The sequence below is a fragment of the Colias croceus genome, chromosome 1, assembly GCF_905220415.1.
Source record: "Colias croceus chromosome 1, ilColCroc2.1".
In the NCBI taxonomy this organism is placed as follows: domain Eukaryota; kingdom Metazoa; phylum Arthropoda; class Insecta; order Lepidoptera; family Pieridae; genus Colias; species Colias croceus.
The window spans coordinates 7,351,480-7,377,210 of NC_059537.1; the positions used below are offsets into that span (position 1 = coordinate 7,351,480).

The window sequence follows — 25,731 nt, forward strand, 5'->3', positions numbered from 1 at the left end:
AATTAAAATAATATACATATTTATAATAATAATGACCGATACGAGTAATTTTTATATTTTATTTTACTAATAAACCATTCTTAACATAATAAACATTTTCTGATTTACAGAACTGAACCTTTTTTCTTTTTAAATACTTACTAGAGACGTTACTCTAAAAATCGAAATCTGTTATCTAGAATCCACCATAAATAAATAAATGCGTTGTGATTTATGAATTCTTTTAATCCATACTAATGTTATAAATGCGAAAGTAACCTTGTCTGTATGTCTGTTACTCAATCGCGCCTTAACTACTGAAGCAATTTGCATGAAATTTGATAAAGAGATATTTTGATACCCGAGAAAGGACATAGGCTACTTTTTATCCCGGGAAATAGGATAGGTTTTATCCCGGCAATCCCACGGGAACGGGAACTATGCGGGTTTTTCTTTGACTGCGCGGGCGAAGCTGCGGGTGGAAAGCTAGTTATTTATAAAATTAATTATGTATATATGGCGAATGACTGACAAGTTCACCGACAAATCCGCGCGCGCACACACACGTACGGATTTGACCGGCGCGGCTCGGGTGCGGCGCGGCGCTCGCGTATCCAGACGGCGAGCCCGCGCCGAGCCGCGAGCCGCGCACAACTACACATACACACGCAGATTGGTCCGCGGACTTGTAGCCAGCTACAAATCCAGCGGATGGGTGCGCCTGTGAATGGTACCCATTACAAGTGCAATGTATGATACATAAAGACATTTTAAGTTTGAAAAATCAGATGTTTTGCGCGAAGTGACAGTAGTACCCACCTCAACGCTTCGCTTATGAGGCGTGCAATATTTAAAATATTTTAATTGATAGTTTTCGAACTTCCTTTCGAACGGTAAAAATCACACATATGAGCTACATTGAGAAAATATTACTACGTATGGAGGAGACACCACGAACAAAATCTGTGCGCCATTTTTTGGTCTAACTTAGTTTTAAAAATTATTATCTAGTTAGTTATTTACCACATTTACCGATGAAAAGTTATTCCTTTGCACTTTTCCGTATTATTTGTGCAATATCGTAACACACACGAAGGCATATTTGATGCGTTTCACTTTCAAAAAAATAAAAAATGAGCGTGCAGTTAAGCCATATGGCTTATGGTGAGCGGAACATAAGTGATGTAGGCGGTGTCGTCTCCGTATGTATATCTCAATGATGAGCTATAGAAGTTTTAAAATCGGCTGAGCAGTTTGCGTATTTTATTACTTCTATATTAATAAGATAGAGACTATATTATTCACTATTAATATCACATTATTATTGTAGTTAAATTCCATGCAATTGAAAGTAAAGAGTAATTATTTATCTATGAAAAATGGAAATAGTCGAAACTTGAGTCGAAATCTTGGTCGAAATCATAATCGAAATAGTCGTCATTTGGTGACGGAAAATTAATGTCAAAGTCAAAGTGTACTATGTCAATGTCAATTGTGAAATGTCAACAATTAAGAAAAGGTCACCTTGATGAAGTTCACCTTCTCCGGCGTTTGAATTTGTTGGTAATAAATAAATTTCTATTGGTGCGTAAAATATTCATAAACCATTTTGTGATAGTGATATTAATATTTTAAGCTTAAATAAAAATATTTTAGACCTCTATGATCTCTTGTTCATTCATATTTTTTTTTCAGTAAAATTAATTAGATAATGATAATTAATTAAAAATTTTAGGTGAATTGGTCAAATTTAAATCAAAAAGATGGATGTGACGAAGACGCAAAAATTTATAGAGCGAGGCTCTCATAAAGGCAAGGGCCTTGCAGTCTTCACCAGCGGTGGTGACTCTCAGGGTATGAATGCAGCAGTGCGGTCTGTTGTTAGAATGGGAATATACTTGGGATGTAAAGTTTACTTTATCCGTGAGGGATATCAGGGGATGGTAGATGGAGGTGATAATATTGAGGAGGCAAATTGGTCATCAGTTAGCTCCATCATCCACAAAGGAGGCACTATCATCGGTTCAGCCCGATGCATGGATTTCATGTAAGTTTTACCTGTCATATCATAAATTCTTTTAAATAGTGTTCTTAATAATAACCACAAATTAAATCAATTCCTTAAAATAAACACTTAATAATTATTTTTTTACAGAAAGAGGGAAGGTAGATTGAAGGCTGCCTTCAATTTGGTAACTCGAGGTATTACCAACTTAGTTGTTATTGGTGGTGATGGATCCTTGACTGGTGCAAACTTATTCAGACAGGAGTGGTCTAGTTTATTGGATGAATTATTGGAGAACAACAAGATAACTAAAGACCAAAGAGAAAAATACAAGTACTTGCATATTGCTGGTCTGGTAAGGATATTTTATTTTTTAATAGCATTTTATAATAGTAGTCAGTATTTAATATAAATAATATCTGCCAGGTTGGTTCCATTGACAATGATTTCTGTGGAACAGACATGACAATTGGTACAGACTCAGCATTGCATCGTATCATCGAGGCTATTGATGCCATTGTAAGCACTGCCTACTCTCATCAGAGAACATTTATCATGGAGGTTATGGGTCGCCACTGTGGGTAAGTTCTCCATTTGATATGAAAAGAATAATGAATTTTATTTTAAAGTTCACCTGCTAGATAAAATGCTTAAGATATTAATAATAAAATCATAATGTTAAAATACTAAAGTAAAAGAATTTATAAAGACTGACTGAGATGATACTCAGTATTTTATTAGCTCTTATTTTTAATTTTTTGCAATAACGCTATAACAGAGTGGAATCATAAATTAATAATGTGGTTTATGTTAGCTTTTGTAAATATCAAATTATTGTGTTACTCAGAAGCTTATTAATTAAAATTGGAGCCAATTCACATTTGATTATTAATTTAAATTTCATCTAATTGAAGATTGTTGGTGTAGATATCTTGCTCTGGTCACCGCCTTGTCATCGGAAGCAGATTTTGTCTTTATCCCAGAAGCACCACCATCAGTTGATTGGAGAGACAAACTTTGTTATAAGTTAGAGCAGGCAAGAGTTTATGTTATTCACACCTTGCCCTGTCCTTGTTTGGTTTTATGCTCATTTTACATAAAAAATCTACCATAATGTAAATCCTTTATAGTTTTCTTGCAGTATTCACGGCACTCTGTACGGAAGCTACTTATTCTTTTAGTTGCGAAGACCCAGCGCCCCTCAATTGGGAAAAAAAAATGTGTGCAAAAATAAAAGAGGCAAGACATTGTTATTCTTGATATGGGAGCAGGATCACCTTAAACTTTCATTTCATAAACTGAATTGGCTCTTTTTGGCGTTCATACTTATCATGTTTGTTGATTTCCTGATGTTTATTTCATTTTCAAAACTTGTCAAAATTTGCACTGTCGTTAACATTGGATACCATTTGCATGGTCCATTATGGTCGGGTGCTGCTTGTTGCAGTTATCTGGCATTAGTTGCCGCTCTGGCGTCTGAAGCAGACCAAGTATTCATTCCAGAGGACCCTGTTCCCAATAATTGGGTTGAGAAACTTTGCAAAAGATTGCAACAGGTACGAAAGCTTAATTGAGTGGCACTGTTCATAAAACAATGTAATAAATAACGCTTTTCTAATATTTTTATGACTACATAGCAATTACAATTGGTTGACTCGCGTAATTGGTACCTCAATAAATTCTAGCTTAATTACTGTCCTGTTTGGTTTTATCAAGGCTGCATATTCAATGCTCAATGGCTGAATATAAACAGTTCACAACAACAATTTATCTTGATTGAGCATTCTTCATTCAATAAAAAGACTCAGTTTATTTCAGTATTGAACTTCTATGTTTCTATGAAGCATTATCTTTAATTCGGTGTTCTTGCTTCCTTCTCTTAACTTTGGGTATGCACAATCTACCTAAAATATGCTTATATTATTAATATATATTCCTATAATATGCTTATAAATTCAACCAAGCATCTGAATACTTTAGCTTTGTATGCATGTAATCTGCAAACTTTTAGACAACTAAGCCTCCCAAGCATGATAAATTTTTAATTTTTTGTTTAACGAGCTAGTAATCTCACTCATATTGAAAATGAAATAGACATTTTCTATCAGGAACGTAAATCGGGCCAACGTTTGAACATCATCATAGTAGCGGAAGGTGCTATTGACCGGGAAGGTAAGCCGATCACCGCGGAGCTGGTGAAGAAGGTGGTGGTGGACAATCTTCAGCAGGACACCCGTATCACCGTGCTGGGTCACGTCCAGCGTGGAGGCTCACCTTCCGCTTTCGATAGACTGTTGGTAAGTTTGTGTTATTTTACTATTTCAAATGTTACTGCTCGTTTGTGTATATTGCGTGCTCGTATATTGTGAAAACTTGTTCCTGTGTATCTTAAAAAAAATATCCATGTATCTTTACTAAAAGTAGACGCCAATCGCTATCTGTTTATCAACGAAATTGTTTAACTTAAATTTTAGTATTTTCGTCATGTTATAAAATTGTTACTATTGGTCAATGGTATTCTAATATTAAAAAATCTGTAATTCTAAGTGTGGGAATGGGCTCCAAATACTCCCTGGCTTTTATCACGTACGCATATAACAAAATTGCAGCCTACGTGATGTAAGCCGCGTTGTCGAGGAAATCGCGAGATGTGAAATAAATTGACGTTTTGTACCTACTCAATTTCTGAGCCTAGGGGCGATGACCTTTCTTGATTTGTAAATTAAAGACAAGTTCATCATGGAATCACCTTTAATTTTTGTTGACCTAAACATAACTTTATTTTTTTCGGAAATAAACAGATATAATTATGATGATGCAACGTAAGACCCATAGGTACTCAATTACAAGCATCGATTTCGTCATGATTAGTCCAGAAAAATATTGAAATAAAGAAGCAATTTTACCCAGAACTTGTATAATATGTATTATGTACCTACCTATAATGAAAACGTTGGTTTATTTCTGGATGCGGGTTTAACTAGGTACCTACCTAACTACTTTTAATATTATCATTTTGAAAATATTATATACCTAGTACCTATGTTAAAATGTTTTAAATCTGCGACTCGTATTGGCTGGCTGAAGTTGAATTAGAATAAGGGCTTGATAAGTAGTGTATAAAGTCAAAAAATTAAATCTGTCTGTTTTGGGTCAATCTTGCAAATAATGCCCATGAAGCTAATGAAATGGTAAAAACGCTTTTTCTAAACAATAAAATATGTATACCTAATAATATAAAGATAACATAATTAAGTTATTTATAAAGTTTGTTGATATTAAATTGATGTGATGCGCACTTCATATTCTAAGATTTGTAAGGGAGTTGCCAAAAACAGCAATTGATTTGAACAACAATAAGCGCACCTAACTGCGCATAATGTTAAAATAATATATATTATCTATCGAGTTCGAGGACGTCATGAAATTGTATTTTTGTGTGTTTGCATTTTTTTATAGATATTCTTTTAAATCTTTTTATCTATTTGAATATCATAACAGAATTATAACATGTTTTTTTAGAATAGATGGATAGAAGATATAGCTAACTTATCAATATTTTTTAGAAATTTAATACACAAAATAAATTACATAAGTAATTTTATTTCTGCGGTACACGCCTTCTTATGTTAAATTTAAGTTCTTATGCTTATCAAAATCTACTAAAATTATAATATAGCTTGATAATTTTAGTGTTTACTAGCTTCCGCCCGCGACTCCGTCCGCGCGGATGTCGGTCTTCGCGTGGATGGTTATTTCTCCATTTTGAGTACCTCTGTCAATAACATCTTATAAATATCTATTGGACCCAATTCCCAAATACGGCTAGGCCTATAATAATACGCAATGTGTGTTCGCGGTTCTACGGAACAACGTCTATGGATAAAACTGAAAAATTAAGATTAATTTTTTTCTACGTATTTTTCCAGGATAAAAAGTATCCTATTTTACGCCCAGGATAATAAGGTATAATTATACCAAGTTTCATCGAAATCGAACCGCTAGTTTTCACGTGATGCCTTCACATACAGACAGACAGACAGACAAAAATTTTTTTAATCACATATTTGGGTTTGGTATCGATTCAGTAACACCCCCTGCTATTTATTTTTTCAATATTTTCAATGTACAGAATTGACCCTTCTACAGATTTATTATATGTATAGATTTCATTAATTATCAAAGAACATACCATATAGGTAAATAATTAAATATTACATTACTTACCAGGGCTGTCGTATGGGAGCAGAGGCAGTTATGGCATTGATGGAAGCGACGCCTGAAACAGAGCCTTGCGTCATTTCCTTGGATGGAAATCAAGCCGTTCGACTGCCGCTTATGGAATGCGTTAGACGAACAAAAGCTGTTTCACAGGTGAAATGATTTATAGATAACAGCACACAGTATTATCGTTATGTATATTATCGTTACAAAATATTCTCGTTTTCAACAAAAACCGCTGAGAAAGATTTTTCCATTTCATTTTTTAAATTTACCGTCATTCGGAAATAGACAAGTGATGACATTGAAAACCAATCGAAATTGAACTTTCTTGTACACATTGAGGGAATTTTCAATGAGTAATGAGTTGCTATTTTATACAGGCGATGGCGGACAAAAATTGGGAGTTAGCTGTGCAACTACGTGGCCGCAGCTTCGCACGTAACTTGGAGACGTACAAAATGTTGACCCGCTTGAAACCACCAAAGGAGGCTTTCGATGAAGCTGGCAAGCCAGTTGTAAGCAAATGGTCACAGTTGTTATATTATTTTAGTTACAAAATTCAGTGAAAAATATTTATATTTTGTGTTTTCAGAAAAGTTAGTTGTTTATTTAGTCCTGTGGAAATCTGGTGGGTTAACAATACTAAATTCACAAGTTCGTCTTTGTGACGAATAATAAGCATAATTTTTAAATTGTTTCATAGATACAACTTGTATTGCTTACTGTTAATTGTTTAAATATACAAATTATTTTTTTCATTTTTCTATAAACGCTGTATTTTATTCCTTGTTATATTTTAATATTTTTGAAGTGAAACTTCTTTATCGGGGTTAGAAAAAAAATTTTGTGTAACATTTTTCCGTTACGCGCCATCTTTTTCTTATCCCTACCACGCGTGATTCGACGTATTTCTGTAAAGTTGCATATAGTAAATTATTTTTTGAAAAATAAGGTCATAAAAAAGTTTCACTTCTTACGTGTGTACACTAGTACACGCACACATTTTTTTTTCTAGGAAGGTTTAACGCTCGCCATAATGCACGTAGGCGCGCCGGCTTGCGGCATGAACGCGGCCGTACGCTCGTTCGTGCGTAACTGTATCTACCGGGGGGACACCGTGCTCGGTATACACGACGGTGTGGAGGGCTTTATTAGCGGCAACATTGTGAAGATGGAGTGGTTAGTATTTATTTATTTAGGGTATATATTATTACCTTTAATATAGTTGATAAAAAAGTTCATTTATTTGCTTTCACAACTTAAAACTATTACAAATTCGTAGTATGTAAGTATGTAGTATTTTCGTTGTGATGCGTTCGTTAGTACGTCCGGGAGGACACCGCGCTGGGTATACATGTGGCTAGTTCTAATTTACTGTGGAAAATTCTTAGCATATCGAATTCGTAGTGTTGTGGACTGTATTATTTGTTGGGGTTTGTGTTCAAGAAAACACCCTTCCTTCGACATACATATATTATCGACCCTTATGTACACTAATTACAATTTATACTTAATCACTATTACTTATTCACTATTACTTCTTCACTACTGGTCTGGAAGAAGAACTTGCTGCAACTGACTTTAGTTCCAAAATGTTCGCTATTTATATGCGTTGCTGGCGGCGAGATACAAAGCGATGCGGCGAGCTACAAAGCCATCGCCCGGCGGCGAGACACAAAGCGGCGGCGGCGGCTCAAAGCGGCGGCGGCTGTCTTGCATGTGCCGCCTAGGCCACACCTCCTCCACGTGTAGACGCAATACACGTGGCGTAGTGTGTAGAACGCGATAGTCGAAACCGCGGTGCGCCTCGTCAAAACCGCGGTGCGCCTCTTCTTCCACGTGTAGCGTTGAAACTCCGCTCCATACACGTGGCGTCGCTGTGTGGGGAGCCCCGTTGTCGCCTGCGCTTGACCTTGATAGTATGCTCGTCCTTTACAGTCCTCCCCCCGGCGTAGCTTGCGTAGCCTCCTTCATCACGACGAGCTTGCTGACGGGGCGTCTGAAGATCTCGCTCTTGGTCTTCACTTCGGCTACCCGCACAGCGTCGTCCGGCCCGGCGTGAACGCGCACCACGACCCCCATGGGCCATGTGTTGCGCGGCAAGACGTGGTCCACGATGATGACCACGTCACCTTCCTCGAGGCGTCGCGTGTCCTTTCGCGCCTCCCCCCGTGGCACGAGCGTCGGTAGGTACGCCTTGATCCATCGGTGCCAGAAGTGGTCGGCGAGCGCCTGGCTGGCGCGCCAGGTCCGTCGGTAGAACGGGTCGAGGCGAGCGCGTGCCAAGTCCCCTTTGGCTGGGACCTGCGGCATTGCTCGGCGTACTCGGCACAGCGCGCAGTTCTTCTCTACGGTGCGCACTGTGGGCCGCAGGTGGATGACCCAGTAGCGCTGCCTCAGGTCGTTGGTGACACGCTCGCGGATGGCGTGTCCGGCGGCACAATGTTCCTGTAACACTATTAGTCTGGTTATTCTGTGCCGGCCGTCGAGGATCACCGGCTTCTTTACCGTGTTGGGTGCTGTGGCTGCGTTTATGTGGCCCCTTACTCTCAGCACGCCGTCTTCCATTACCGGGTCCAATTTGTACAGTCTACTGGATCTGCTGATGGGGCGCGCGTCCTTGATTCGCTTTATGTCTTCCCCAAAGCTGTCGTTCTGTGCGCGCAGCACCAACAGTCGTTCGGCTTGTTCCAGGTGGCGGCATACTAGTCTCGTCGCCGTGTGTCTGATGTGTATGTCAATGAATGCGAGCACCCTTGCTGTTGCTCCCACCAGTGTGCGGAATTTGGAGAAGCGCTCTGGATCCGGCAGCCATTCCATCTTCCGTGGCAGCTCGCTTACATGCAGTACATCAGCCTCGTCCGTAGTTTCTCGAAGTTCCTTCTCCGTGGGCCACTGGTCCTCCGTCTTTGTCAGGAATTCTGGACCCTGGAACCATCGATCATGTCCCGTGGTGAAACTTAGGCGGGTGGCGTCATCGGCAACGTTTTCATGAGTCGGCAGCCACCGCCACTCTTCCCTTTGTGTTAGTTCTCCAATCTCACCGAGGCGATGCGCGACGAACGGCGTGTATCTCCTTGCATCGTTGCGCACCCAGTGCACCACCGTCGATGAGTCTGTCCAAAACCAAGTACGAGATATGTCATACCTGTGCTCTCTTCTTATCTGATCAGCGAGTCTTGCACCGATCACCGCCGCTTGTAGTTCTAGGCGCGGGATCGTCTGCGCGCGTCGTGGTGCCACCTTCGCTTTCGCCGAGACGAGTTTCACTTGCACGCTGCCGTCCGTTCGCCGCATACGCCAGTACGCCACGGCTGCATACGCTTGTTCACTGGCGTCGCATAGCACGTGCAGCTCGATGTCTTCGACGTTGTCCGTTGCGTAGCATCGCGGCAAACGTAGCGCACCGACTGCTTCCAGTTGCGACAGCCAGCCTGCAAACTGCTCGCCCTCTTCTTCAGGTATCGGCTCGTCCCACGAAATCTGGAGGCGCCACAGGCTCTGCAATATGATTTTAGCACGGATGGTGAAATAACTTAAGAGGCCTAGTGGGTCATAAATTGACATGACCGCACTTAATGCTTCGCGCTTGGTTGGCGGGCGCTTGCGATCTCGCACCTCCACCGGTACCCTGTTCATTGCTGTGTTGAATCCTAGCGCGTCTTGCTCGGCGTCCCAAATTAGCCCGAGGATCTTCGGGGCTGGCTGCGCTCCTCCCAGCTGCGTTGGTGTGCTGGCGTGCAGTTCTCGTGGCACGTCCCTCAGCACGCTCCTGTCGCTGGCGTTCCATCCTCGTAGCTTGAAGCCTGCCGCTGCGTGCACTGACCGTATTTCTTCGATCGCTTGTCTGGCTTCCTCTGCGTCGGCGTAGCTCACCACCAGATCGTCCATGTAGTGACTCTTCGTGATCGCTTCCAGCGCCATTGGATACTGTTCTGCGTGCTGCTGCGCATTATGATTACGGATGTAATGCGCCATAAATGGAGAGCTCGCTGCGCCGAATATCATGGACGTCATCTTATAGTGCTGTGGCGGCGTGTCGCGTCGGCTTCCCCTCCATAAAAACTGCTGCGCTGGCTGGTCTTCGGGTCTTATTTTCACTTGTAAGAACATCTCCTCTATATCTGCTGTGACTGCCACTGCCTTTTCCCTGAATCGAAATAATATACCTGGCAGTGATAGTAGCAAGTCTGGGCCCTCAAGTAGTTCATCATTTAAACAAGTCCCGTGGCTTTTGGCTGCCGCATCAAAGACCAATCGCTGCTTCCCTGGTTTGTTGGGATTGGTCACAGCAAAATGCGGCAGGTACCAGCACACGCTGCTCTCGCCTTCACTGCCATCGCACGGAACCGCATACCTTTTCTCGAATAAGTTGTTCATCTGCTTGGTGTACTCGGCTGCGAATTCCGGCGCGGCGTCCATCTTTGCTTCAATCTTCAGAAGTCTCCGCAGCGCGGCGTTGTAGCTTGGCGGCATGCGGACGTTATCCCTCTTCCACGGCAGGCCGATCTCGTACCCGCCCGGCGTCTTTTTCGTAGTAGTCTCGACGATGGATGTCGCTCGTCGGTCGGCGTCACTGATGCGCGGTCTGCTGGCTATGTTCAGTGATTCGATCTTGAAGTGCTCTGCCACCAGGTCGTGCAGCCGTTGGTCCGCTTGTTGTTCTCGGACGTGAAGCACGCAGTCCTTTTCGACGATCATTCGACGCGGCGTTGTTCCATGTATCACCCAGCCGAGATTTGTCTTGGAGGCGGCAGGTTCGTCGGCGCCGCCCGTCCGGAGTTCTCTGGTCACGATATGCTCCCAGTGGTCGGTGCCCACCAGGACACCCGCGCGTGCTTGTTCGTAACATACCTCACGTTCCGGTATGTCGCGCAGATGTCTGTACCGAAGCAGGGATCCCGGGATGGACTGCTGATGCAACTGCAGCTTCTTCATAGTGCGGGCGCGCAGGTCGTGTAGTGTCCCGTCGCTCTGCCCCCGCAGCTGCACCGTCACCAGCCGACTTCCTTCTTCAATCTGCTCCATGTTCGCCCCGTGGATGCGGAGCGGCGTGGCGGGACCTTCGGCGCCGATCTGTTGCGCCAGGTCCTCATCAATGAGGGTGATGGTGGAGCCCTCATCGAGCAGTGCGTGCGTCGATACCTCCCCCCGTGGGCCGACGACGGTGACTGGACACATCTTCAGCAGGACGGCGCGGGGCGGTGCGGTTGCGCGGTTAGCAACCGCCATGACGGTTTCTTCGGTCGACGCAGCAGGCTCTTCTCTTCTTACGTCGTGCAGTGATGAATGATGCGGGCGGCGGCACTGGTTCACGCCGCATGGTTTCGCTCGACAGTAGCTGCGCCGATGTCTCTTCGTGGCGCACTTGAAGCAGGCGCCCTTTTCCCTCACCAGCGCCCACCGCTCATCCACCGACAGCTTGGCGTAGCGCGGGCAGGCAACCATAGCGTGGTCGCGCCCGCAGCACAGGCAGAAGTCTTCTTTCTTCTCTTCTTTCTTCTCTTCTGTCTTCTCTTCTTTCTTCTCTTCTTTCTTCTCTTCTTTCTTCTCTTCTTCATCTTCACCGGAGACCATGGTGTATACTGCAGACTTCCTTTTCGGTGGAGCAGGTCGCGCTGCTACTGCTGCTGCTGCTGCTGCGGCGTCTCTGCGCGCTGGTGCAGTGCTGCTCATCGGCGCGTAGGTGTAGCGAAGCGCCCGGTCCGCCTCTCTCATGAGGAAGCGGGACAGCACCACGATCTCTGGATCCGCTGTGCCTTCCTGTGCAAAAGCATAATCACACCACCTAGAGCGCAGGTGCGGACTAAGTTTGTCCAATATCTCCCGTGCTAGCATAGGGTTGTACAAATATCCTTTTCTGTCTATGGTTTGAAGTATACACACCACGTTTTGCACTTTTACCGCGAAGCAGTTGATGTCCTTGGCCGCTGCTCCAGGTCGCGGCAGCTTCCTTAGGTCTTCCATGGCCCTGTCGATTATTATCTCGGGCCTCCCGAAGCACTGCTCCAAAGTTTTCATGACTGCTTCAGGTGATGAAGCAGTGTGAAGCAGCGCTGCCACGGCGTCCCTTGCTTCCCCCTTCAGGCAGGTACGCAGCCGCTGGATGTTTTCTGCGTCGGACACTTGGTACATGCTGCTTGTGTCCCGGTAGGCTGCTCGGAACGGCAGCCACTCTTCAATCGCACCTGAAAATATCGGAAGGTCCGCGTGGCATAGGCGCGGTCGCGCCATCTTCTCCAGGGACGCCGCCAGCTGCTCTATTCCTGTTCGTCTGGTCGGCGTCGGCGATCTTCCTCTTCTTAGTTCGGATCGCTGGTGTCTGTCATCCTTCGGCACAGGATGTGACTGGAGCCACTCGTCTACCTTGTTTCGTTCTTCTGTCGCGGTGACGGTATCTTCCGGCAGGCCCTCGTCTTCCTGTATGGCGGACACCTCGAACTGTAAGCGTTTATTTATTAGTTCTTTCTCAATTTGTAGTTCTTTTCTCTGGATAGCGGCGAGTCGCTCTGCCGCTTCTAATTCCGCCGCCTTAATCCGCCGCGCCGTACTCGCCGACGACCGCACCGATCTAGCGGATCTCGCTGGCGAATGCCGTCGCGGTTGCGGCGGGATCTCCATTGTGTCTGTGGCTGACGTCAAGCGTGCGTCAGACGGCGATGCCAGCGGGTCCAGCACCAGCCGCCGCATTCGTTCTTGCCGCACACGCTCTGTCTCCTGGCTCCGGTCCTCCACTTCTGCAGCTTCACCCTGGCTGCGGGTAACCACCATGCCTAAAGAGGTGACGCACCGCAGGCTTATACTGGCAGACTCGTTCCGCTGACCAGCACCCCTGATTCCCGGCGCGTACCACCAAGGTCACCCGACGGCCCGAGTCTACCCGTAAAAAACCTTACGACTCACCTCATTGGACTAGTACCAACAGCGCGGCCCCGTCGGTAGGTACCTGACTCGCCTGGTGACGATCAAAAACACCAGCAGGCTAGTACCAACGTTACCGGTTTGCCGATATTCGCCCCTCGAAGGTGAACTCGTTGCCGATGCGTACCTCTCTTCGGCAGGATCTGGTCTTCCACGGGCAGCGTTTCCTCTTCCTGGAGTAATCGGCGCTTGTTGTTATCCGGTGATCGAAGGACCAGACGTTGTTGTGGACTGTATTATTTGTTGGGGTTTGTGTTCAAGAAAACACCCTTCCTTCGACATACATATATTATCGACCCTTATGTACACTAATTACAATTTATACTTAATCACTATTACTTATTCACTATTACTTCTTCACTACTGGTCTGGAAGAAGAACTTGCTGCAACTGACTTTAGTTCCAAAATGTTCGCTATTTATATGCGTTGCTGGCGGCGAGATACAAAGCGATGCGGCGAGCTACAAAGCCATCGCCCGGCGGCGAGACACAAAGCGGCGGCGGCGGCTCAAAGCGGCGGCGGCTGTCTTGCATGTGCCGCCTAGGCCACACCTCCTCCACGTGTAGACGCAATACACGTGGCGTAGTGTGTAGAACGCGATAGTCGAAACCGCGGTGCGCCTCGTCAAAACCGCGGTGCGCCTCTTCTTCCACGTGTAGCGTTGAAACTCCGCTCCATACACGTGGCGTCGCTGTGTGGGGAGCCCCGTTGTCGCCTGCGCTTGACCTTGATAGTATGCTCGTCCTTTACACGTAGATTAATAAAAATGATAAAGCTCTAAATTTCCGTATTATACGAGGCATAATTTATGACAGAAAATATTAAAAACTCGAAAAACAATTAATTCATTCATATGTACAATATCAATTCCTGGTATAATAATTAACGTAAAAATACATAATATAAAGGTCTGATGTAACCGGATGGGTTGCGCAAGGAGGCGCTTTCCTCGGCACCAAGCGAACATTGCCAGGAGATAAGAAGGGAGAGATCGCTGCCCGTATCAAGCAATTCAATATCCAAGGACTGCTTATTATTGGTGGTTTCGAGGTAAGACTGAAATTTAAAAATTTAAACGCTCTTTCTCTTAAGTAATACACATAACAATACGAATATACCTTTCAAATATGAATAGTTTATGTGATTAGAAATTTTGAATATTTAGTTGTATATTTTCACAATTTTTTGAACCTCCTTACCTCTAAATTTCTGTCTATAATAGCCCTGATTATTAGTTGATAACACAATATTAATATAGGTTTTTCAGAAGTATATTTACATGAAAAAGTTTTTAGACATGTCTACACTGAGCATTTTACAAACAGATAGGTAATTCGTGAAAATTCTAATTTAATAAAATGTCCAGGCCTACCAAGCTGGCTTGGAGATCTACGAGTCGCGCGCCCAATTTCCAGAATTCTGCATCCCGCTAGTGGTGGTACCGGCCACTATCAGTAACAATGTGCCCGGTACCGACTTCTCGCTTGGCGCTGATACCGCATTGAATGAGATCACTGAGATCTGTGACCGGATCAGACAGTCTGCGCAGGTAAGAGTGTAGTTTCTCACAGAAGAGAAGAGAGACGAGTAGTGAATGAACGAATGAATACATTTAGTGGAAGTGGAAGAAGAGTGGAGATTTGCACTTTAATACTAATAATATATCTGTGGTCCATAATTACAATTTAATTTCATCACATTTTAGAATAGAAAAAAAGAAATTTGAAATAGAAAAAATCTTTATTGAAAAAGTTAAATAACAAAAAATACAGTTCAAATATATTTGGAGAAACTAAAGCCTGTGTTAGTTAAACTCTCACAATTTTAGTAGATTGGTTGCTTTTTCAAATTTAATAATATTACAATAAAAAAATGGAGGCATGTAATGAATTGAATCGTTTATAATGTAGGTTTTTCTTAAGGAATTTTCGTATCTTTTGTTATGAAATATTTATAGTCTCCGAAACAGGTAAATGCAAAATTTGTTGATGACTCGCTGAAAAATACTTTTATACGCAGATATAAATTGAATTTGAAGTCATTGAACTGTAGCAATAATGATTTTACTTTGTTTAGGGGACAAAACGCCGTGTGTTCGTTGTGGAAACAATGGGCGGATATTGCGGTTATTTGGCAACCTTGGCAGGTAATTTTACTTTATGGTTTTACCTCTTACATACGAAAATAAAAATGTATTCAATTATATTACAATAAAACGGATGAAATAACAAAAGTGTTAAGCACAATAAACATGTAATTATTGTAAAAATAATGTACCCAACTGCGGGACAATTGTTGAAGCATGAGTACAAAACATTACCCTTTCTCTGGTGCCGTCGGAAAAATAACCATCTTTATACATCAAGCTGTTAAGAATATCGCCATTAGTTATATTTTGTTTTTAATCAAAAACATCCAGGTCTTGCCGGTGGTGCTGACGCTGCGTACATCTACGAGGAGAAGTTCTCGATCAAGGATCTCCAGCAGGATGTCTACCACATGGCTTCCAAGATGACTGGTGGAATCCAACGTGGTCTCATATTGAGGAACGAGAAGGCCAATGAAAATTATAACACTGACTTTATTTACCGCTTGTACTCCGAGGAGGGCAAAGGGCTGTTTACGGCTAGGATGAATGTGCTGGGTATGTTATTTTTATGTGCATTTGGGACTCCGAAGTTGCTAATTATTTTGTAGTAATGAAATTCGGAAGTTACACATTTATGGAAGATTATCGTTTGAATTTCCTTGTTTTTCTTTATATTTCATATAAATTATTATAATAAGTAATTTTTAACTATGTGAGTCGATATGAGAAACTATAAATCAACACTGGCCTTTTTTAAAAGGCCAAAGTCGAGAATTTTTCTGTACATTCGTTCAGGGTTATTTTTTCATTACTAGAAATCAATTTTAGAATATGTTAGCAAAGCCTTTCTTAGCTGAACTGCGTATTAATACCCACATTGTTTCACCCTAGGTCACATGCAACAAGGAGGTTCACCAACGCCCTTCGACCGCAACATGGGCACCAAGATGGCCGCCAAGTGCCTGCACTGGCTCGTGGACATGATACACAAGGGGCCCGCCAACAAGCCGGACTCCGCGTGCCTGCTCGGCATCGTGAAGCGTCAGTACATGTTCACGCCCCTCGAGGAACTAAAGACGCAGACTAATTTCGCGTGAGTACCGAGTTGTGTTCTATTTTTAAATTCTTTATTTTTTATTTTGTGCCTGGTTTCGCGAAATTTGTATAACGGGCTTGCGAATTGTCAATCATTGAAAATGAATATATTTTTACTCTTTTTTTCTATGTAGTAAAATGGATTTAGATTAAGGTACATATTTTCTGATTTGAACAAAGAACATTCTATTTGATCTCTAACTAATTATAACTAAAGAATAATGTTATTCTAAAATGTTTTATACATATATATAACAAAAATGTTTGGGACATAAAATGTAATCTTATTCACAGACAAAGAATTCCTAAACAACAGTGGTGGATGAAGCTGCGTCCATTGCTTCGTATTTTGGCGAAACACGACTCCACATACGAAGAGGAGGGCATGTACATGACAGTTGAACAAGGAGAGATTGATTCTGAAAATGTTATCTAATTTATTTGTACTAGTCAAAAATGTATTGAGCCACTGTTTAGAGGAAAAACTATAATATTATATGGTTATAAAATTAGACATAGATTGCTATTTATAATTTAAAATTTGATGTAGCTTCACTTGTTGAGAGATTGATAATAAAAAAAAGATAAAATTAAACAAGTGATGATAATAATTATCCTCCTATTGGCATTCTAGTTTTTTGATGTCAGTCATTGTATCTCAGTTCTTCATTTAAGAACATTTTTCATCCAAAAAAAAGTATTTTTTTTATTGTAAAATTATATTATGAGGCATTATGTTTATATTTTAATACCTAAGATGTAGAAACTTATATTATTAGTTGACAAAAGAGTGACTGGAATTATCTTATGTATAATTTCATACAATACTTGGACTAAATGTTTATTTAAATCAAGGATATTAATTTGTCCATGGTCAGAAATTATTATTTTGTAGGTTTTTTTTTGAAAAATCATGCCATATTTAAGAGTAAATTACAACGATTTTACAAAAATTAATCTGTATATTGTATATTTTTTGCAGTATACATAATATTTTATTTTTATACTCTTGGATGGAATGTTGAGATTTTTAGTTATAAGGAAAAATATAGTTCCGAGATTGTATTAAGGTTGTTAGACCATATATTATATCAATATTTTTAAGAAGTGGAATGTAATTTACAACTTTTGAAAATAATGTAAAATTGCATAATTAAAAATCGCTTCGTCAAAATAAATGTTTCGATTTATAACCCCATTTTTATTCCTCGTGACAATAAAATTAAACAGGCCTTTAAATTATATAATTTTATAAATTTCCTTTCAAGCTCTGCAACCAGCCTAACTAAAAAACCCCGCTCTTTCACTCATAGATTACACAAAAATTACATGTCGCTTGCTGGCACTACACGAGTCGGGCAATGACTAGACTTTCGTATTAAGTCAGTTCTTTAACCTCCTAAGTCCTAGCATCTAGAAACGAATCTTCATTGGCGGCGCTTATCATTCCCTCTCGCTCACACACGGCTGTACGGTATGCAAAAAAAAAAGGGAAAAATAAAATCACTAAAATGTATTTGATTTTCCCTATGATATTTTTTATCATAAATAATTTACAATGACAATTATGCATTTGCGAAAGTAAATAATGTTTTATTGGAATTTGACAAAATAATATGTTCTTTGGGAAAAGTTGTTCAGTTTTATGGGCTTATTACAAGTATTATGGGGATTTTATTACATTCTGTATACGTAAATATGATAATTCATATAAATACACAAATATAATAACAAAAAAGTTTGTCAACAAACAATTTGAAATAATTAACAAAATAATTATCAATTTACGTTATTTTTATTTTCTTTTTTGCTGATCCTACCATCTGTCAAAGTCAGCTTTGGCCGCCATTGAAGATTCGTTTCTTTATTGAACTGCGTAATAAAGCCATTATTTATAAGTTATAAGCGTATATTATAACGTATGACGTATCTCTATCTTTAAAAAATAATCTGTATTAAAAACATCATCCAATAATATTGTTTTGGTTAATAACAGTTACAATAAAGATTTATTTCCCTGGGATTCTAGAAATAGTAGAGCTAGGTATATAAGTAGTTTTTATGCTTTAAGCTTAGCTTTAAGTATAATAATTATAGAGTTTATAATAAGGAACAGTTTTGCCGGACATTTACTTTTTATAGTAGAGCCATTTTAATAGGCAACATTTGACAGTTCAACAAAATTCAACAACGTAACCTAGTAACGACGACATAGAATAACATGATATTTCGTTTTGTTAGAACTGCACATTTGCTTAACTTTTTTAAATTACGATTACATATTTATAATAATAATGACCAATACAAGTTATTTTAAGATTTCATTTTACTGATTAACCATTCTGAACCTAAACATAATAAACAATTTCTGAATTGAAGAACTGACGTCGTTACAATTTTGTGTCAATAAACCTTTTTTCTTTTTAAATACCAGAGATGTTACTCTAAAAATCGAAATCTGACATCTAGAATCGAATGCATTGATTACTTGTGAATAAAAATCATCATAAATTAATAAATTCGATTGACAAATGTTTCAAATCCGTATCGATTAATTCACTTTAATCGATGTTTTTATGCAAGTTACATCTCTTCGAAGATAAAATTGATAGACGTCAAATGTTGCCTATTAAATTGGCTCGACTATAAGGTAACATTTTTTGTTCGGTGTCCTGTTGGACAAGCACTGATATTATACGTGTATAGAGAGCCTTTTTGACTCTATGGTTCCAACAAGGATACCCATAGACAATCTTTCGTTATTATGGTGTCAATGACGTTTGACCGCGTAGCCAAGTGAAAGTGTCACGTCAGTCGAAACTGGGATATCTGTCAGAATTTGGAAACAATTTTGGTGCCGTGTATTTTGTGTTAATTGGTACTTATTCTTGTTAAATAAGAAGTTATAAATTACTAAGTCTCTAAATTTTTGATTCTGGAGTTTCTGTCGTTCGTATTTAAATTTATATATTGAATAATTTTTCAGTCTCAGGTTACCACCGGGAAGATGGTTAAGCCTGCAATTGGAAGAAAAACTAACAAAAACCCACCTATTTTCAGTCACGAATTTGTGATACAGAACCATGCCGATATTGTATCATGTGTTGTTATGGTGTTCTTGCTCGGTCTTATGGTACAGGTACGTGTAAAAAGTTTGCCACGTAAGCCTTACGGTACTTTCTATAGGAGCTTTTAATAATATAATAACTAATAGATTTGGACAAAGCTTCATTAAAAATAATGTTAAGTAACACCAACAATCTTTGTAAAATGTTAAATAACTAAATGCTATTACAGATATGATAAGGATATTTTCTGATATGATTGCTATAATTATATTTTGTCAATCAAATGTATCAATAATACCCATAATCAAGAAAAATCAATAAATGTCTTATTTATGGTTAATAATTCAAAACATATGTTATTATTTTGTTTCAGTCCACAAGTTCAATAGCCAGTTTATTCATCAGCTTGCATCACAATGTCAGTGGAATTGAACCATCAAGGGATTTGCCAAAAGGAGAAGCCTTCTTCTATGAAGCAGGCTGGAAAGATGCCTGTGCCGTATTCTTCTACTCGCTTGTGTGCATTGTTATGCATGCAATCATTCAGGAATATATTTTAGATGTAAGTGTAAAAGAACTTACTTCAAAAATGTACTAAGTTAAGATGTCAAAGCATTGTTTTTAAAACAAAGCATTTAAAATACATTTTCATGTTGGTAATAAATCACATGTATAATTTTATTTTTATATAATAACTAGGTATACACTTTATAAAATACTAAAAAATAATAAATTAACAACAATAATTGTTATCTTTATAGAAATTATCGAAAAAGTTCCATTTATCCAAGTCCAGACTGAGTGCGCTCAATGAGTCTGGCCAATTGGTTGTGTTCCAACTGATGACTTTCATCTGGGGAGGTGATGCTATCTTCCGTGAAGGCTTCTTGTTCAACATTCCTCAATTATGGGATGGTAAGTTGGAAACATATACAAATTCGAAAAAAAAATTAATTCTTATATTTTTAATTCACATTTATTGTTAAACTAAAAATTAACTTATACAAAAAATTTGGACCAAGTTAAAATATATCATATCCTTATAAGAACATCTCTTAAATTTCAATATACTTTCACTTTTATCTTTAAATAAATAATTCAATAACATATTGCATGTTCAATAATTCTTATGTTCAGTCTTTAAATAAAATCTAGTAAAAAATTATTTTGCACTATTGTTATACAGCATCTTAAATTTGTAAACATTGTTATGGCACAACATTAATATCATCCATTTGTAGGTTACCCAAACCACCCAATGACATTCCTGCTGAAACTTTGGTGGGTGGTTCAAGCCGCTTACTGGATCCACACAATCCCTGAACTGTACTTCCAAAGGGTGAAGAAAGATGAGTGGGCTGGACGCATCCGTCAAGCTGTTGTTGCTTTCACATTTGTCTCCTTGGCATATGCTTTCAAGTGAGTTTTCTTATGCTATGTTGATAAAAATATACAAAAAATGTGTCATATGTTTAGATTTGCAGTGCAGTTTTGTTAAACATTTGATAGGTGAGAAATAATCTAGAACTATACAACTATGTTCTTTATTTGATGGAAATGGATTCTTAGTGCATTAAAAATTGAGCTCATTTCAAATAATCAAAGATTATTTGTAATTTCTTATAAAATTCTTATAAGAGCTAGTGCGCAAGAGCAACTTTTGTCTCCGCAACTATTTTGTCTCTCCCATCAACTCTATGGGGAGTTGCGTCGCTACGTGCGCGCACTTTCATACTAGGTGGGAGAGACAAAATAGTTGCGGAGACAAAGTTGCTCTTGCGCGCTAGCTCTAAGTTCATTCTATTTTTTGTATTTGGAATGTTATAACAAAAAAAACTTTGTGTAGTTAGGTTTCCTAAATTTCTCAATATTTGTGATAGGTTCCAACGTGTGGGTGTAGCTCTCATTGTATTGCACTCTCTTGCCGAGTTTGTTGCACACAGCTACCGCCTCAACACCATCCTTCGTGGTGAAAAGGAGGACTTCCTGGACAAATGTGAGTTTTAGTTTTATACTAGTGTGTGATAAATTTTTGACAAGTGACATTTTTTAAGAGTTCCAATTTTAAATACAAAAATTCAAGTGGACAAAACTTTTTAAATTTTTTTCATATCACTTCATCCCAGAATCGGCATTTCTACGAGGATTCATTCTTAATCATTCTGAAAAATAAGTATGACACAAGAAGATAGGATACTTTGCTAAATATTAGATACAATATACAATTAATAGCAAATCAAAACACGAAAGAAATATCTAAATATTGTTCACAGTCTTGAGCGTAGTGAACGGCGCGGTGTTCGTCGCCGTGCGTCTCTGTTCACTCGTGCTGGGCGTGCTCACGTTCTACTACGGGCTCGCTGGCGCCGCGCCGCTGCTCGTGCGGGTTGGTGCTCTCTCGCTGCTCGTCTCCTTCCAGGTGAGAATTTACGTGACATGATATGGTATGGCGTGACGTGACGTGACGGAATGTGCCGTGGCATGGTCTGACAGAATTTCACGTGCATTAGTAGACTGAGATTAATGGTGCCGCGCCGCTGCTCGTGCGTGTTGGTGCTCTCTCGCTGCTCGTCTCCTTCCAGGTGAGAATTTACGTGACATGATATGGTATGGCGTGACGTGACGTGACGGAATGTGCCGTGGCATGGTCTGACAGAATTTCACGTGCATTAGTAGACTGAGATTAATGGTGCCGCGCCGCTGCTCGTGCGTGTTGGTGCTCTCTCGCTGCTCGTCTCCTTCCAGGTGAGAACTTACGTGACATGACATGGTATGGCGTGACGTGACGTGACGGAATATGCCGTGGCGTGGTCTGACAGAATTTGACGTGCATTTGTAGACTTTGAGTGGTGCACTCTTGCTGCTCGTCTCCTTCCAGGTGGGTACTGATGTGACGTGACATGGTCACGTGACGTGGTCTGGCAGGATATCGCTCTCGCCACTCTTATTTAAGTGGGAACACCATATTATGATGCAACGTGAAACGACGTGACGTGACTGATAGAGACAACTTGTTGTAGAAAAATACTTGAGATATAGTTAAGCATGATCTAGAGTATAGCATGATCGATATTGACAGACACGACGTGACTTAATGTGGTTTTATATTTAAGCTGATATAAATATATTGTCTGTATATTCTCTGTAAATCTGTGATGTGAAAAGATATTTTTTACAAATTGATATTTTCATGCTGCTGGTCTATCACAATAGAAGAAAACAATTGCAATTTACAGCCTCATATCATATCTACGATATCATTGTCTTACAATACATATTTCACTGAAGATTTAAGAGATATAAGTCAACGAATTCATAAATTATTATTTTATAATATTAGGTGTACCTGATGTTCAACTTCATTACTGAAACAATGAAGCAACGCCAGGAGGCGCGCCAACTTGCCCTCAGCAAACCCAAGAAGGAAAGGAAAGAGAGGCCCAAGAAAGAAAAAGGTAATTATTGGTGATTTCTCCCCTTTCGGCTTCACTCGCGTGGAGTGTAAAAATTTGTATATCGGGAATTTACAATGAGAATTACAATGATGCCATTATGCTACATCAAATAAATAAATAGTTGATGCATCTAATGCGTCAACTATTTATTTTAGCAAAAAATCTATTTAGAATTTTTTTTGAAATATTACTTTCAAACACAAAACTTATAAGTAGGTTAAAATGATATTGTTACCATTTTTATTTTAAGTCAGTCTCAAAATTCAGTTAAGTCATTTTTTTTATTTATTTATTTTATTTATAAAAGGTCATTCTCTAGTTAGGTTCTCTAGGTAGAAGGGAATTAGTGAAAAAATAATTCTTATTATTCTTGTATATTATAATATCTTTAATTTGCAGTTAAGAAAGTCCACAACGAAGAATCTGACCTCCCCGAAGTAGATCAGAACACGAACAAGACTCTTCGGCAGCGACAGACCACCGCGGCCAAGAAGTAAACCCACACACAAACATCGTTGTTGTGAACATACAACAAAATCATCTGAACATTATGTACTTTTATAACGAAACATGTTGACTTAAAAGAAATTTTATTTATATTTGTTCCTATTGGTGTTGAATTTGACGTTTGTTTTACGCGGGAGCAATCGCGCATACGATAATTTAAGACTAGGTATGATAAATAAAATGCACAAAATATATTACGTAACCTTATTTATTACGAATTGTTTTTTGAAAACATTGACGACAATAAAGCTTTTTAACATACTTCGTTTCTCATTTTTTCTTTTTCTCCTCATAAAAAATAAGGCGTAATTCTCCCGCGTAAAATTCGTAGTCTTGAGCAAAAAAAAAAAAAACATTGCCCAAATTGAAACTCCATTTTCAAATTTTATTATTTTTAAATTCTTTAACGAAATGCACGTGGTCGTATGTAATCTAGATGTATTTTTCATTCGATAGGTTGTACTTCCATTATTATATTTGTTTCTGTATTCAAAATACAAAGTTACTATTTGTCGAAGCACAAAATAAAACGTGTAGCATTTCTATAAATATTCCATGTATTGTGTTATAATATTATAATGTTATGTAATAAACGAAGTTATTATTTAATGAGATTCTAAATGTATTGTATATTGTGTAGTTTCACGACAATTATTTAACGCCCAATATACGTGAAAGGAACATGTTTTAACTACAATCTTAGACTAAACATTATCGTAATAATGTATAGAGGATACAGGGTTGTAAAAATATCTCTTTAAAATGTAAAAAAAACTAAATGTTTAGGTTAAAACGTTGTTTATATGAATATATTGATAAGTGTACCAATACGAAAATGTGTCTGAACACGATAAAATGTTTCCATTCAATCATTTTGCATAAGCAAATATTTTTATCAGAAATTCCAATAAAATGCTTTTTAAATTATTATATGTTATTTTTTAATTATATTTTTTATATCTATTTCTTAACTATTTTTGTAACACACTTACGATACCTCCTCAATAGTGTTTCAAATGATGTCCGGGTGCTCTTTTAATACACTATTTTTACATTTTACTAAACTATAGGACGAACAGCAGCAATTTTATTCGACCGTATGTTTTTTGGATTCTAAGAATGTATTCGTGACTGTTGTTAGTCGTTAGATTCTATATTATAATTCTTCCTCTATCGAAATGTGCTCATAATTTATAATTTTCATGAATTGTCAATTTTTAAAAGCTTGATGTTGATTTAATTCAAAATAAATTTTTGGATATTTAAAAGTTTTTTTTTTTTATTTCCAAATCCGTAACACGTTATTTTTTTTATTTTTTGTTTTATTATTCATGTTTATGAACTTGAAAGAAACTATCGCTTATCAAGACACAACACAAATTTTCGTAAAAATGTTAATACAAATAAAAAACGACGTGTGGCACTCGGGGACTGCTGCGGTAAAGCTATTGCATGCTATGCCTTCAAGCCTGTGCTTCAAGCCACACCTCCGCCCGTCGCAGTGTGGAGCGTAAGGTTTTTTTCGTTATGGAATTTCTCGATTCGGTCCCCGTGATAGAAGCTATGCAATAGCCGAAAAGGTAATAAGTAGTAGTAGTAGAGTAGTTCAATAAAAAAAGCAAAAAAATAACTACTTACCTAGTAAAATTTTTTGTACAGTTTTATTAGTTCGTATAGCCTATTTTATACATATTAGGAGCATAGATTCTGACAAAAAATCTGTGTCCCACCAAATTCGTCCAAAATAGCTTTAGTATGAATGATTCTGGAGCCTGGATATTTGAGAATAAGTAGGAAACTTTATTCTCATGGATCCATATTACATTGTGATATTACTGAAACTTTAATGAAGCAACAAAAAACTGCATCTTACCGGTAACATAATTTGGTTGTTTGCCTGTAGGTTAATGATCTAAGCCTGTAGGTATTGAAAAAATATAATTATGATTTTAAAACAAGAGTCGAGCCTAACATACCTATTAGTTATGATGGTTAGGTATGATGTTTTCTTGGTACCAGTTCTATTTACGAAACCATCATATTACTTATTTTATATTTATGTGTTTCCACATCACAAAACAATAGAAAATTTATATTAATTACTATGACATTGTTTAATAGACGAAGTGGTCAATAATATTTATAATTAATTGAAATTACTATTCGGCCATTTGAATATCCATCTGGATGAGCAATTCACATGTCTATAATTCTGTTGTTTTAACAGAAAAGATAATCGTTATTTGTCATAACTAAATACATATTTATTATAGTGCTCTAAGATTAAACATACATTACAATAAACAATACCTTCATATTTAATTATAATAACTACGTAACTACTTACCATTTATAAATTTCAATCACCGTAACTACTCATATAAATT

At 38.9% G+C, this 25,731-nt stretch overlaps 2 protein-coding genes across 5 annotated transcripts; both read left to right on the plus strand.

Annotated features, from left to right (window-relative positions):
- The first annotated feature begins 1,451 nt into the window (after positions 1 to 1,451).
- On the plus strand, positions 1,452 to 17,507 carry LOC123697309 (ATP-dependent 6-phosphofructokinase). 4 transcript variants are annotated; one of them, XM_045643788.1, is made up of 15 exons: positions 1,452 to 1,563; positions 1,715 to 2,026; positions 2,135 to 2,339; positions 2,411 to 2,565; positions 2,912 to 3,020; positions 4,093 to 4,281; positions 6,215 to 6,358; positions 6,589 to 6,723; positions 7,224 to 7,387; positions 14,039 to 14,180; positions 14,497 to 14,679; positions 15,207 to 15,276; positions 15,550 to 15,774; positions 16,111 to 16,312; positions 16,609 to 17,507. In XM_045643788.1, the coding sequence occupies exons 2-15, from the start codon at positions 1,743 to 1,745 to the stop codon at positions 16,748 to 16,750; spliced, it is 2,349 nt and encodes a 782-aa protein (XP_045499744.1). In that variant the 5' UTR covers positions 1,452 to 1,563; positions 1,715 to 1,742; the 3' UTR covers positions 16,751 to 17,507. The 4 variants fall into 4 exon arrangements, with proteins under 4 accessions (XP_045499744.1, XP_045499751.1, XP_045499737.1 ...); XM_045643795.1 differs by lacking the exon at positions 2,912 to 3,020 and adding an exon at positions 3,115 to 3,223; XM_045643781.1 differs by lacking the exon at positions 2,912 to 3,020 and adding an exon at positions 3,432 to 3,540.
- Positions 17,508 to 19,082: 1,575 nt separating this feature from the next.
- Positions 19,083 to 23,605, plus strand: LOC123694355 (translocating chain-associated membrane protein 1). The gene is made up of 9 exons (XM_045639772.1): positions 19,083 to 19,192; positions 19,301 to 19,453; positions 19,756 to 19,944; positions 20,144 to 20,297; positions 20,624 to 20,801; positions 21,263 to 21,378; positions 21,656 to 21,801; positions 22,723 to 22,837; positions 23,237 to 23,605. Exons 2-9 carry the CDS (start codon positions 19,322 to 19,324, stop codon positions 23,332 to 23,334), a joined length of 1,128 nt encoding a protein of 375 aa, XP_045495728.1. The 5' UTR covers positions 19,083 to 19,192; positions 19,301 to 19,321; the 3' UTR covers positions 23,335 to 23,605.
- The last annotated feature ends 2,126 nt before the right edge of the window (positions 23,606 to 25,731 follow it).